Source organism: Kogia breviceps, chromosome 18 (genome assembly GCF_026419965.1).
Source record: "Kogia breviceps isolate mKogBre1 chromosome 18, mKogBre1 haplotype 1, whole genome shotgun sequence".
Taxonomy (NCBI): Eukaryota; Metazoa; Chordata; class Mammalia; order Artiodactyla; family Physeteridae; genus Kogia; species Kogia breviceps.
The window spans coordinates 15576680-15591738 of NC_081327.1; the positions used below are offsets into that span (position 1 = coordinate 15576680).

Sequence of the window (15059 nt, forward strand, 5' to 3'; positions counted from 1 at the left end):
TATTGGGAGGCAACTAGCAGAGTCTCCTCTCTCCCCTAGAGGCTACTTTCCCCACAGGAAGTCTTATAAAACAAAATCAGATTATTTCACTCCCTTGCTCAAAGTCTTCCAATGGCTTTCCATTACAATCAGAAGAAAATCCAAACTCCTCATCTGTCCTATGATACCTTACATGGTCTGGCCCCTGATTAGTCTCTGAACTTATTATTTCCTATCCCACCTCTCTCTACTCTTGCCACACCAACTTTCTTGCTATTCCTCAAGAACTGTGAGCACAGCTCCGGTCTCAAGTTTTTGCACCAGCCAGTCCCCACTACCTCAGGGTTTCTCAACATAATAACTACTGACATTGGGGGCCAGAGAATTCTGTTGTGGAGGGCTATCCTATGCAGCGTAGGATGTTGTTAGCAGCATCCCTGCTCTCTACTCACTGGATTCCAGCAGCATTGGTTGGGAGATGCAGCTACAACAACCCCTCAGGTCACACTGTTTTGAATAAAATGTTAAATCCTTACTGGTAAACAAACAAACAAAAATTAAAAACAGTAGAGAAATCTCTTCCTCATAGGGTGATTTTTGAGCTGCAAAAGAGCTGCAACAGAGCTCAAATGTGGCAGTCGACAGGAGCTTTTGAGTATCCAGGCATCTGTTTTGCTGCAGGACTAAAACATAACCTGAAGGGCTACAAGGAAGAGATATATCAAGACTCTACCTTCTCCAAATGAATTTGAATTAAAAATCAGAAATCTAAGAGTTTTGTACTGCTGCAAACTTCTGCCTTTCATGATCTGGGGTCTGAGTCTGGTCACCTAATGTTCTATACTTCATGCAGAAACACCATCTGGTCATGGGTGTTTATGTGTGGGGTAGAGGGGATGGGATATTGGTCAGAGGCAGAAAGAGAAACTGAGATCCTAAAAGTTGACAAAAATTTTCCCCTAAATACATAACGAGACACTGAATTTCTGATTCCCTAACATGCAAGTCCAGTATCTTTTACTCTATCGTACCTCCTCCTTCAAACCACTGCAGGTGCTCTGGTGTAACACCCGAGTTCTTCTAAATGAGTAAGATTCCTCTCACTCTAGCCCTAGCATGAAAAAAAAATTGCCATTTTTCTGACAATCAAAGATACTTCCAGACATTGTCAAGTGCCCTCTGAGGGAGAGCCCACCCTGACCCCATTTGCAAATGAACCACTACCCTACCTGGAGCATCCTTCCCCCTGGAATTGTACAACTATCGCTCTGACAGGCATTGCTCAAATGTCCCATCCTCAGAGAAGCCTTTCTTCTACCTCTCTTTCTTCATCATTCTTTTTCTCTCTTCATAGCACCTCTCACTACCTGACATTATGTTTGCATGTGCCTTTTATTTTTTCTCTGTTTCCCTACCTAGGAGTTGAGTTGGATGTGGACAGAGTCTTTGTTTTGCTCTTTGTTGCATTCTCATTGCTTGGCACACAGTAGACAATCCTTCTATACATATTTGTTGAAAGAAAAAAAAAAAAGCAGTTGCTACTCTCCACATAAAAGCACTAAACTAGGCCAAGAGCAGCATGGTGACTGCAGAGCTGAGGGCAGGACATCATGATGTCAGCATCTATGCGCAAATGACAACTCATTCTTCCCCCCAAGCTCTTCCTGCTTTCTTTCCCTGGACAGCTCTTCTGCAGCCTGCCCACAGACACCAGCTGCAACCTTGAGCTTACTTTGAGGGTGATATCACCAACAGGCATGGGGAAGATGACGACTCTTCTGGAGAGAGAAAGTCCATAAACCATGCAAGGCTTTCCTGCAAGTGACACACTCATCCATTGAATGAAGAATCAGGTATAACATTTGTTTTGCCTTGGACTGTACACTTATTCTTTCAAACCGAGAACCAATATAATAATTAATGGGTATGCTGCTGAGGGAATAAAGGGTATATACAATGGAGTAAAAAGATGTATTTTCCGGATATGTTTGCATATGCATGTCTGCTGCTATCTGCACAGATATATAAAACAATTAATAGTGGTTCTGTCTGGAACTGGGATGGAGTTGGAAGAGAGAAGCATTACCTTTGGAGAAGGGACTTATGCCATTCAGAAGTGTTTGAATTTTTTACCTAAGCATGCATCATATATAAGAAAAACTAATTTGTTAAAATTAATAATCAATAGTAATACATCCAAAGTAGTATTCCCATTAAAATGAGGACCAAAACAAAGATGTTCATTCTTTTTTTTTTTTTTTTTTTTGCATTACTCGGGCCTCTCACTGTTGTGGCCTCTCCTGTTGCGGAGCACAGGCTCCGAGGCCATGGCTCACGGGCCCAGCCACTCCGCGGCATGTGGGATCTTCCTGGACCAGGGAGCGAACCTGTGTCCCCTGCATCGGCAGGCGGATTCTCAACCACTGCGCCACCAGGGAAGCCCACAATGCTCATACTTAACACTGATTGTTTTATACATTAAAACCTATGATCAGGGAGTTCCCTGGTGGCCTAATGGTTAGGATTCCTGGCTTTCACTGCCATGGCCCAGGTTCAGTCCCTGATTGGGGAAGGTCCTGCAAGGTGCAGCCAAAAAATAAATAAATAAATAAAAATTAAAAATAAAACCTATGGTCAACACAAGATATATAACTACTGGAAGGGAGGAGATACATGTAGATGACATGACCACATATACAAAAATAAACCAATTGAAACAGAATTATTGAATCCAGTCGCATGGCAGGAGACAAGACAAAAATATAAAAACCAGTGGTGCTTCAATGTTATAGAAAAAACTTTTAAATATAATTTCATTCATTCATGACAATTTCATTCATGATAGCAACTAAAATAAAGATTATGTAAGAATGTTAAGAATATACATAGACACTAGAAAGGAAATTATGTAACTTTACTAAGAGACATAACAAAAGGCCTCATAGAAGACATAATAAACTGCTAAGATCCTGAAAACAAAACAATTTAGCAGGTGTATCCAGGATCATAAATATGTTCCCCATCACATCCTTTGACACGCACCAGCTGGCATTTGCAGTGTGGCCTCCCCAACATCTAGTTCCGTGGCTTTGGAAGCAGTCCTCAGGGAACCACTCCCCCTGCACTCTCAGTCTGGTGGTACCCCAGCCCCAGGAGTGGGCACACAAGTCAGGCCTGACTAGTCGGTGCATTAGTTTAACCTTTCTGGCCACAAGGTCCAAGGACAGGCAAGTGACCCCAGCCAAGCCAACCAGACTTAGTTCTAGAACTTTTGTTAGAACCTAGGGGAAAGCAGAGGTGCTCCTTCTGCTGAGTTGTTGGCAACTCCGGCATGGAGACAGTCTGAGTCTGTTCAGCACTGTGTGAGCCCCTGGATCCAGCCATGCCCAAAGAGCTAACTTTCTTCGGTTTCATGGAGTCAATACATTGTTTTGCTGAGAGGCAGTACAGTGCTACGGTCAAGAATTGGTACTCTATTAGAGTCAGACTGCCTGGGTCTAAAGTCTGGATCTGCCATGAGGCTTTTGATAAGCTGTTTAACCTCTCCACACCTGTCTCTTCGTCAATAAAACGGGAATATGAATAGTACCTAACTTACAAGGTTATTAACAGAATTCAGTGAGTTAATGTGTACAGTCTCAGAAAAGCGCATAGCATAAGTACTATGTAACTACCAGCTTCTTTTTGCTTTTATTGTTGTTTAAGCTGTTTTGAGTTTGGTTTCTGTCACTTGTAGCCATAGTATTAAAAAAAAAAATCAAATCATATCAGTCAAAATCCCCCTTTAGGACTTCCCTGGTGGCACAGTGGTTAAGAATCCGCCTGCCAATGCAGGGGACACAGGTTTGAGCCCTGGTCTGGGAAGACCCCACACACCGTGGAGCAATTAAGCCTATCTGCCACAACTACTGAGCCTGCGCTCTAGAGCCCGCATGCCACAACTACTGAGCCCACACACCACAACTACTGAAGCCCGTGTGTCTAGAGCCCGTGCTCCACAACAACAGAAGCCACTGCAATGAGAAGCCCGCGCATCACAACCAAGAGTAGCCCCTGCTCGCCGTAAGCAGAGGAAGCCCACGTGCAGCAACAAAGACCCAATGCAGACAAAAATAAATTAAAAAAAAAATCCCTGGAAAAAAATCCCATCTCATCCTGTATAAAATTTAAACTCCTACCAGGGCCTACCAGGTTCTCTCACAGGTTAGGTAGGCGGTTCTGGTGTGGGGGCTAGGTCCCCTCAGTGAGCTGGGTGGGGGGACACTGAGCCCACAGGCAGGCTTGAGGCTATTTTCCATCTGCGTCACAGCACTGTTCACACCTATGGTCACGGTCTACTTATTTATCAGTCTTGCCCACCAGGTCTAGAGCACTTTTCCTTTTTTTCTAAGTTAATTTTTATTGGAGTATAGTTGATTTACAATGTTGTATTATTTTCTGCTGTACAGCAAAGTGAATCAGTTATACATATACATATATCCACTTTTTTTTAGATTCTATTCCCATATAGGTCATTACAGAGTATTGAGTAGATAGAGTTCCCTGCACTATACAGAAGGTTCTTTTTTTTTTTTAATTTGTTTTATTATTTTTGGCTGTGTTGGGTCTTTGTTGCTGCGCGCGGGCTTTCTCTAGTTGCGGTGAGCGGGGGCTACTCTTTGTTGTGGTGCGCAGGCTTCTCGTTGCAGTGGCTTCCCTTGTTGCGGAGCACGGGCTCTAGGCACTCAGGCTTCAGTAGTTGTGGCATGTGGACTCAGCAGTCGTGGCTCATGGGCTCCAGAGCACAGCCTCAGTAGTTGGGGCGCACAGGCTTAGTTGCTCTGCGGCATGTGGCATCTTCCCAGACCAGGGCTCGAACCCGTGTTCCCTGCATTGGCAGGCTGATTCTTAACCACTGTCATCAGGGAAGCCCTCTTTTTCTTTCTAATTAATTAATTTATTTTTTATACAGCAGGTTCTTATTAGTTATCTATTTAATACATATTAGTGTATATATGTCAAACCCAGTCTCCCAGTTCATCCCCCCACCATCCCCCCACCTCCACCCCCTGCCTTCCCCCTCTGATGTCCATACATTTGTTTTCTACATCTGTCTCTATTTCTGCCTTGCAAACCAGTTCATCTGTACCATTTTTCTAGATTCCAAATATATGCGTTAATATACGATATTTGTTTTTCTCTTTCTGACTTACTTCACTCTGTATGACAGACTCTAGGTCCATCCACGTCTCTGCAAATGCTTTTGATAGTCCTCACTCATCTTTGCCAGCTTGCAGCCAGCTCATCTGTACTTTACCTTGGAGGGTGAGTGGTAGCAGCTAGGTGAAGAAGAAAGCAGGCCAGGTGACTGGGGCCTCCTCCAGGAGCTAGTGGGGCCTCAGAAGGGACTGGGAGTGAGCAAGGACTCACAGCGGTTCCTTTACTTTCCCATGTCTGGACACTTCGGCATTAGCTAGGTCAGAAAGGCCAGTCTCTTGGAGGGATGGACACTGCAAACAAATCCCTTGGCACAAAGACTGCACTGGCCTGGAACAGTGGAGAGGTAAAGGACACAACCCCTGTGTATGTTGGGCCCAGAAAGATTTCAGGCAAATGTCGTCTTTACAGACACTCAGATTCCTGATCTGTAAAGATGAGGAGGCTGCCAAAACAGGCTATTATCCAATTCTGTGAAATCTCAGAAGCTGACTAGTAACCATAAAAATTTAGAATAGGAAGTAATTCAGGAAAGGTAGTCCTATGTTAAATTACATTCCATGAACTGTTTTATTTCTGTTTCATTCTAATTTGCCCATCAAACCTCATTTTTCCTTACATTCACTCAAGACTTTTTAGTAACTATGAAATGTTAAATCACATTCTCCTAAAAGAAAGCAATATTGCCATTTTAGTCACCAAAATTACGAGCACAGCATTCTTTCCCTGACTCCTACCTACTGCTGGGGTCCTGCCTTCAGAGGTTTCTTTTCTCTATTCTCATTTTCTTCCTTGATTCACTTTTATTTTCTTCATTTTTCTGAAAAGCACCTGCCTTTCTTCTCATCACTATACCTTACTCAGTGACATTTTCTGTGATATTTTGACTTATAATAAATATATATTTTGGTCTTCTTCCAAGGTTCCTGGCACACAGCTCCTAAAAACCCTTGGAATTTTCTAAGTGATAAGAGAAAGTATCTTTTGTTATTCATAACAAGACTCTTTCAACCATACCTGAGTTTATGTCAACGAGGTGTGCCCGAAGGATGCAGGCTGGTTGCCAGGGGAACCAAGTTTGAAACTTTCAGACCAACCCCTCTGGAGAGGGGAAGAGGCTGGAGACAGAATCAATCACCAATGGCCAAAGATTTAATCAACCACACCTGTTTAATGAAGGCTTGAAAAAACCCAAAGGACGGGGTTCAGAGAGCTTCTGGGTTAAAGAACAGGTGGAGGTGCTGGGAGGGTGGCACGCCTGGAGAGGACATGGAAGCCCACACCACTTCCCACATACCTTGCTTTATGCATATCTTTCATCTGGCTGTTGTTGAGTTACATCCTTTTATAATCTAGTAAGTAAAATGTTTTTCTGAGTTCTGTGAGCTGCTCTAATAAAGTAATCAAACCTGTGGGGTGGTCATGGGGACCTCTGATTTGCAGCCAGTTGGTAAGAAACATAGGTAACACCCTGGACTTGTAACTGCTGTCTAAGAGGGCAGGGTGGGGGGGCAGTCTAGTGGGACTGAGCCCTTAACTGTGGGATCTGATGCTAACTCCAGGTAAAAAACATCAGAACTGATCCAGGATGGCTTGATATGGGAAAAACCCCCACCAACAAACTTAAGACCACAGCACCAGAGGTGCAGTATTCTGTGAGTAGACAGAAAACAGAGGAGTTTTCCTAAATACTTCCCTTTCTGTTAGAAGACCACTTCACATGCACAAAACACTTATGAAATGGAATCATTTATTGGGTGTTCCTGATACATTACTTCTATCATGTGGTCGAAAGTTTCTCCCTTTTTTTTAAACTTGGAAAATGTCCAAATATACACAAAAACAGAATATAACAACCCCCCGTGAACCCATCGAAAAACTTCAGTAACTATCAACATTTTGCCATGTTTTTTTCATCATTCTCCCCAACTCCACCTTTTTCTGCTGGAATTTTTTTTTTTTTTTTTTTTTTTGCGGTACGCGGGCCTCTCACTGTTGCGGACTCTCCCGTTGTGGAGCACAGGCTCCAGATACACAGGCTCAGCGGCCATGGCTCACGGGCCCAGCCACTCCGCGGCGTGTGGGATCTTCTCAGACTGGGGCACAAACCCATGTCCCCTGCATCGGCAGGCGGACTCTCAACCACTGAGCCACCAGGGAAGCCCTGCTGGAATGTTTTGAAGCAAATCCCAATCGACCAGGACCCAGTACATGTTCAAAGTTCCCAACTTATCATTTTTTTAAAATTAATTTTTATTGGAGTATAGTTGCTTTACAATGTTATGTTAGTTTCTACTATACAGCAAAGTGAATCAGCTATACAACTCTTGGGAACCCTGTACCAACACTGAAGCCCCGAGGTGAAACTGGAGCCCCAGAGCTTTCACGGGGTGAAGAAAGCAAAGGGAGAAGTGTCACCACTTCATCTTGCTGCCCTCCCTTCACCGTCCCTTCAGAGGATGACATCTTTACCTGTCTGACCTCACCCCTAATGTCTCTGTTTTGCTCACTGTTTCATCCACAATAGGCCCTCACTGCTCTTCAAACACTCAAGTTTGCTCCTGCCTCGGGAACTTTGCACTAGCTGTCCCCTCTGCCTGGAATCCTCTTTTCCTGGTTATTATTGGGGCCTACTCCTTCATCTCCTTCAGTTCTTTACTCACATGTCATTTTCTCAGTGATGCCTTTTCTAACTATCTTATCTAAGATCACAGCCCTCATCTATCTACGTGAAGGGAGGAATTTCTGTCTTGCTCACCGCTGTATCCTCTGTGCCTGGAACAGTCCCTGGCACGAAGTGTGCAATAAATATCTGTGGAATTAATGCATGAACCACAAGTCAATTTGATTCTTTTATTTACATTTGCACTGAAAAGTAATTTTATTTAAGACACGTGATAGATGTTTATAAAAATAAGTTGACATCTTTGACTTTCTAATAAATAGAAAACCTAATTATGGGGTTGTCTATACTTCTTTAACATCAACTACATGTTTTACTTGCAAATGATCCTTAGTTAGGATTCCAGATTTCTAGGACAAATAAAATTGAAGTAGATAAAATCAAAGAGAACTCACAGCCACTCAATTCACGTAGCCTGGCATTTTACAGGAACATTAGAAGTAACACACCAATGGAGATGCCCCTAGACTTGAAAAGAAAAGATAGAAACAGCAGGTCACGTATGGTCTACCTCTAAAAAATGTTGTGGGGTGTCAAAGCTTTGTATAATGAGTAAATTCAATATGGGAAACCATATTTTTCCTGAGTTCACATTTTGGCTGGACTGGCAGTTCGAGACTTACACAAAGGAATCCCCATGAAGCACCTGATTAAGATCATATTTCTCATTTTAGACAACGTTCCAGTTCATATATACAATGTAAACTATACATTTTCTATAAATCCAAAGGGGGGAAAATCCTACCTAAACTATCAATTGGCTTGCTCAAAGATTCCTAGCTACAGCAAGTGGACTCCAAGACATCCCCCACTCCACTTCCTTCCCTATGTACCCCCATTCTAGGTGCAAGGGAAATAGAGCAGTGACTATTAGTAGAAGAGGTCCCCTAGGGCTTTTACGCTGGAAACGTCCTGGCAGTTTCTACATCAGGCAAGGTAATACTGCTGCCACCTTACAACACGAAAAGAGAAAATAACACAGAAGGGAAAGGGAGGTGTTCATCTCAAGAACCAGGAAAGAAAGGAGCAGAGCAAATGTTCTAGGAGTGGCAACTTTTTCCACCTAAAAGGGTTCCAGTGAGACTAATCTGCCGTATATTTCTCTCTTTTGTTGGCTCTGTACATAATTGTGCTCTGTACTGCAGAGAAGGGCTAATAACACTTTTCAAGCCATGTTGGAAGCAATAATAATAAGTGATGATGATGACAACTAACTGGGTACAATGTTTCACACACACTAATCGCTTCTGATCTTCACAAGAACTCTGGAAGGTGGGTGGTAATTCCATTTTATAGACGGGCAGACTGAGGCTTAGAGATGTTAGAAAATTTGCTCAAGGCCATACAGACAATAAGAAGCAGAGTTGGGGCTTTGCTGGTGGTCCAGTGGTAAAGAATCTGCCTTCCAATGCAGGGGACACGGGTTCGATCCCTGGTTGGGGAACTAAGATCCCACATGCTGCGGAGCAACTAAGTCTGCGCGCCACAACTACTGGGCTCACGCGCCTCAACAAGAGAGCCCACATGCTGCAAACTAGAGCCCATGTGCCCTGGAGCCCACAGGCCGCAACTAGAGAGAGAAAACCTGCACGCCACAACTAGAGAGAAGCCCATGCGCCGCAAAGAAAGACCCGCATGCTGCAGCTAAGACCCATCGCAGCCAAAAAAAATAAATTAAATAAATATTTTTAAATGTAGATAATTTAAAAATAAATACAATACCTTTATTTAAAAAAAAAAAAAGCAGAGTCGTTTTCTACTCACAACTTATTTCTCTAAAAGAGAGATTATGCGGGTGAACCACCCCGGGGTAAGAGGCAAAGTCACTGATGAGTACAGACAGGACAGGACTCATGTACACCCTGCCTGCACCAGAGCACATAGTTGGCAACTGCAGTTCCTAGACACAGGCACCAGGACCTGTCAATCAATGAGCATATCCAAAACCTGGCTGCAAGTAAGGGAGCATTAGAAGCATGTTTTGGCTACCTTCAGGGGTGGGACAGTGGAACTGGTACTCTGTCTTAGGTTTCAAATGGTCAAGCGTTTGAATACTGAATTCATGGCTTTTCTCAACCACAGTCCTGGGCTAAGCTCTTGGGCAGAGGTCCTTGTCTAGCCAGTCAAGTTCATCAATGTTAGGCCACAGACTTCTTTCCCCAAGGATGAATGCTAAAGAGCTTCTCTGGGCCTTGCTGATAAAATCTTTAAAAAACCAACAGGAAAAAAAAAAAACAAACAACCAAATGCCCAGCTATTCCACCTGAGTTGGTGAATATCCTGAGAGAGAGACCACATCAGTACATAAATTCCAGAAACAACAAATACTGTTCTGTGGAAAGAGCAAAACGTTAAGTCTGCAGGCCTACATTTCACAATCACATTTTAGGATTTACTTATAAGTCAGCAGTTTGAAACCTAGAATACACGCATATAATTCTAAAACCCATCAACAGCACTTAGTTTCCAGTTTAGCCTCTGAAAGCCTGTTTAGCCCACTATATACAAAAACATGGTAGTATTCCAGCTATCCTAATCTCATTTCAATGGGGAAAGTCAAGGCAAAATTCCAAAACACAACAATAAGAAATATTTTCCCTTCTCAGCTCAAATGGTCCATGCTGGTCCCAGGAAAGCAGAAGGGACAAGGTAGGTGCTACCGCACCCAGTGGCTTTACTAAACCCAACTCCTCAGGGTTGGTTCATCCTTCTCTAGCTGTCCTGACCTAGGGAACAACGGCCCTTGCCCTACAGGGTTGGAGGGCAAACGGCCCTGGAGGCCTAGCTCTGTCTCTTCCAGCACCTGGAGGCATGGACTGAAGAAGAGCCCAATAATGTTCAGGTTAAAATAACAGGCTTTGGCCTCATTTTCAAACCATTCTTGCCTGAAATTCTAAATAAAGCTAAAGGTGCTTGTGTCATTGCAGGATGGGAGCTGAAACAGTCTGGGTCTAATATTGTTCAGCACATTCTGAGAGGGCAGAGGCACTAACTGCTCTCCTGCCACACCTCTGCACAGCAGTGACCAGGCATCCTGCGAGCTAAACACGGATCTTCACATAAAACAAACAAAAGTCAAAGCTGTACATCTGTGCCTATACACACAGTAGTCTGGAATGGCACAAACCAACCAGTTAACAGTGGTCTCCTCTGGGAAAAGGAATGGGATGGGACAGTAGAGCAGTAGTTTTAAGTTTCACTGCTTGAATTTCTTTTGAGAAGTACGTTTCTTAAAAATACGCTTTATATATGATTTACATGTGTAATTTAAAAACTAAACTATGACAAGCCATTTAAAAAATACTTCAAAATCATAATTTCTCTGAATATATGATGTGATCATAGAAAGAATCAGAAAATAAAAATAAACTTGGATAGGTTCAAAATAGAATGAGCCAAGGAGGATATTATACATTTATAGCAGCAGATTCAGCAAACTATAACTCATGGGCCAAATCCAGTCCAACAGACAGGTCTACAAGGTAAAACCGGTTTTCGCATTCTTTTTTTTTTTAATTTTTTTTTGTGGTACGCGGGCCTCTCACTGCTGTGGCCTCTCCCGCTGCGGAGCATAGGCTCCGGACGTGCAGGTCCAGCGGCCATGGCCCACGGGCCCAGCCGCTCCGCGGCATGTGGGATCCTCCCGGACCGGGGCACGAACCCGTGACCCCTGCATCGGCAGGCGGACTCTCAACCACTGCACCACCAGGGAAGCCCGGTTTTCGCATTCTTAAAGGGTTATTTTTAAAAAGCAAAGAAGAATGTGAAAGAGACACATTTGGTCCAAGAAGCTTAAAATTTACTTACTATTTGCCCTCTACAGAAAAAGTCTGATGATACCTAATGCCTGATTTACACCAAGACTATTGTGTCTTATCAAAAATAGTTTTTGGGCTTCCCTGGTGGCACAGTGGTTAAGAATCCACCTGCCAATTCAGGTGACACGGGTTCGAGCACTGGTCGAGGAAGATCCCACATGCCGCGGAGCAACTAAGCCCATGCGCCACAACTACCGAGCCTGTACTCTAGAGCCTGCGAGCCAACTACTGAGTCCGTGTGCTACAACTACTGAAGCCCGTGCGCCTAGAGTCCGTGCTCCACAAGAGAAGCCACCACAATGAGAAGCCTGCGCACCACAATGAAGAGTAGCCCCTGTTCACTGCAACTAGAGAAAGCCCGCGCGCAGCAACGAAGACCCAATGCAGCCAAAAATAAATAAATAAAAACATAGTTTTAAATTCTTCTTGGAAATGCCTTCAAAATCACAATATGCCTTTTAAACACAATAAAAAATGAGTCATAACACTTAATAGCCTAACTTTTTTTTCCCCTAAACCCACAACAGTATAAGTTAGCTTATTCAGTTACCATAATCATCAGATTTAGTTCAGAAGACTAGTGATTTCCTAAAATCAAACACAACCCCAGGATGGGGAAAGGAACATTCTCCCTCCTAGCATCCAGAAACCTAACCTCTAATGTGCTGCTAAAACGTACAAGGACACATGGAAAAATCAAACTCAGAAGAACTCTCTGAGCAGGTAAAGAAAAACGTCATCTTTATTCTAAATGAAATTTGTATTCCAATCTTACACTCTAATGTAGAGCCCTGAAAAGGGGAGAATATTTCATTTTGACTACTGAAGACCCTAAGAAATATACTGAGTAAGAATCAAATGCATCCAAATGTAAATAGATGTAAATTTAGAACTGAAAAAATAACTTATCCTGTCAACATGTGTAGAACTTTCTACATTAAACCAATGGTTCTATATAATGACAATTCACAAAAAAATCTTCATAATCATATTTAGAATTCTCAGTCCCTACTATGTACTTTATAAGTTCCAACTTGAAAATTTAAAGAACATAAAACATAGGCTGATTTGTTTGTTTAATAATCTTCTCTCCTACTTAATTTGAAATGAAAGCAATTCAGAACCTGGCATGCAAAATTTTTTTACAAGGACACGGTATCAATGGAAAGAGGACAAAGACCATCATTTCAGTCATTTGAGAAAAAACTAAGACAAACATTCTCACTTACCTCTGGAATACATTTTCCTACCCAAGTATGACACAGAAGATACTCTACCTCAATGTCCTGGAGACTGAATTCCTTCTGATCTGTAAAGTTTGCAGCCCCGGCACTAAGTTCCATCAGCATCTTGGCGATCTCGGGCTTTATGGCTGAAGTCAGCCGACTGGCTGCTTCCATGACGTGCTCCTGCACATCTTTGAGTTGCATGGCTGCCTTGGAATAGTGAGAGTTCCTGAACACAGTGCTGAAGAGATCTGTGAGGAAAGTACTGGCACGGCAGAAGACGTTGAGGGCGTCCAGGTATTTGGAGATGCCCTGCTGGATGTCAGCAATGGGAGTGGAGTGGGGCATGGCATGGTGGCAGCTGCCTGCAGCAGTCAGACTGCCCAGGGGGGCGGTGGTGGCCGTAGATGCCAGGGGAGCACTCAGTGCTCGGCCGAGCTCAGGCATTGGGTACTGCTGGTGCTGCTGCACCTTCTGCTTGGACCCGCCAAGCAGGAAGCGCCGCTTATAGTCCATTTTACTGTCCTGGGCACTGCAGCAATACATGCGGGAAGGGGAACTGTCCCAGTGATCGTGAGAGGGTCAGGGTCCTGATTCCTTTTTTTTCCCCCCTAAAACTGTAGCTAGGTATAAAAATAGTGGAGTTCTGCAAATCTAAGTTTTAAAAAAGGCATTTCCATGAGGCAGGTGACCATGTGATCCAATGTAGTTGTGAAAAGGACAACAGGTTTATATAATTAATATTTTCAGTGTAGGCAGGACCTCTGACAAAAAATAAAAGTGTGTCCAAAATGCTATATAAGAAATGTTAGCATTCTACTCTCTTAATAAAAAGATATGCTTGCTGAGAAAAATGTTTACCTCGAATTGCTTTGCAAGGATATTTTGATACTTGTATTTACAATGGCAGAAAAATAACTTAACTTTGAAAAATGTAATATAATGTATCTTCAATATACCAGAAAAGTTAGAACCCAAAAACCCACAAGCTGATCAACAGCAATTTAAAAGGCAGTACAGAATTACTTCACACTAAGTCCTCAGTAAGGAAGATCAAATCTCTGCAGAATTTTGACAGAGCCTGCCTGCCAAATCCATTTACCTGTAAAGCGTCTTCTCAATGCGAAAAATTTCCTTTAATATTTTCTGAAAACAAGTTGTTTTTTTTTTAGAAAATGGCATTTATTATAAGTCCTCTCCTTCTTTTCTTTTGTTTGCTGAGGTAGCAGTTTCCTTATAACATTAATAAGAGGTGCTTCCAGACTGGGTTGGCCCTCAATTGTAAAGTCTGAAGCAAGAATGCACAGATGTATTTGTAAGGCTTCTAAGTCATTTCCTGTAAGGGGGAAAAATAAGATAGAGTTAGGAAAGTTACAAGACAGTGAGTAATTCTGGAACATTAACTCCTGAAATGCTATTATCTACAAAGGTGGGCTCCAAATGAACAAGAAACTATATAAAAACCTTATAAAAGCAGGTACAATAGTGAGAGTGGAACTATGATATGATGACTGTTAGAAAATTCCTCAAGTTGTAGTACAAAAATAATGTAACAAAAAGTTTGATTCCCCACTAACCACTCCAGAACTCAGGCTGACAAGTGACACATCAAGCAGGGCCTGGACTCATGTTTGTGTTTCCTCCTCAAAGAGCTCACAAATCCACAAGAGGATTAGAAGAGTACACAGATTAGATGAGGGCTGTTGACAAGTAGAGCACTCACAAAACCTTAAGGGGGATTTGGAAATGGAGCAATGAGCAAAGACTGAGAGAAATCAGGAAGGTTGTTATGAAGAAAATGTTACTCGGAGGTAGGCCTTGATTGTAGGATACATTTTGATAAGCACAAAAGGGATGGCTGGGGCTCACCAGGTGAAAGGACCACCAAAGCAAAGTCCCTGAAGCCTTAAAGGATGGCTTAAAGTCTGTTCAGGATACCCAGCTGGGCTGAAGTGAAGCATACCGAAAGACAGAGCCTGGAGAGGCAAGTGGCTGGCAGGTTTGTAGACAGGATGCTTCTCATCCTCACCCAGGTACCAATTTCCCCTCCACATGTTCGAAAGGAAGCCTCGGAGGGTGTGCAGGTTCTTACACCCTGGGGAGACTTCTATAGAACCCCTGGCTCTGGATAGGTGCAAAGAGCAAGGTCTGAACACC

General features: G+C 43.0%; 1 protein-coding gene across 1 annotated transcript in view; it reads right to left on the reverse strand.

The window, feature by feature from the left end:
- GARRE1 (granule associated Rac and RHOG effector 1) overlaps positions 1 to 13453 on the reverse strand; it is a 50220-nt gene extending 36767 nt beyond the window's left edge. The window contains exon 1 of the mRNA XM_059044337.2: positions 12954 to 13453. Coding sequence (XP_058900320.1) covers positions 12954 to 13448 — 495 coding nt within the window. The 5' untranslated portion in view covers positions 13449 to 13453. The remainder of the gene's footprint in view (positions 1 to 12953) is intronic.
- Between the last annotated feature and the right edge of the window lie 1606 nt (positions 13454 to 15059).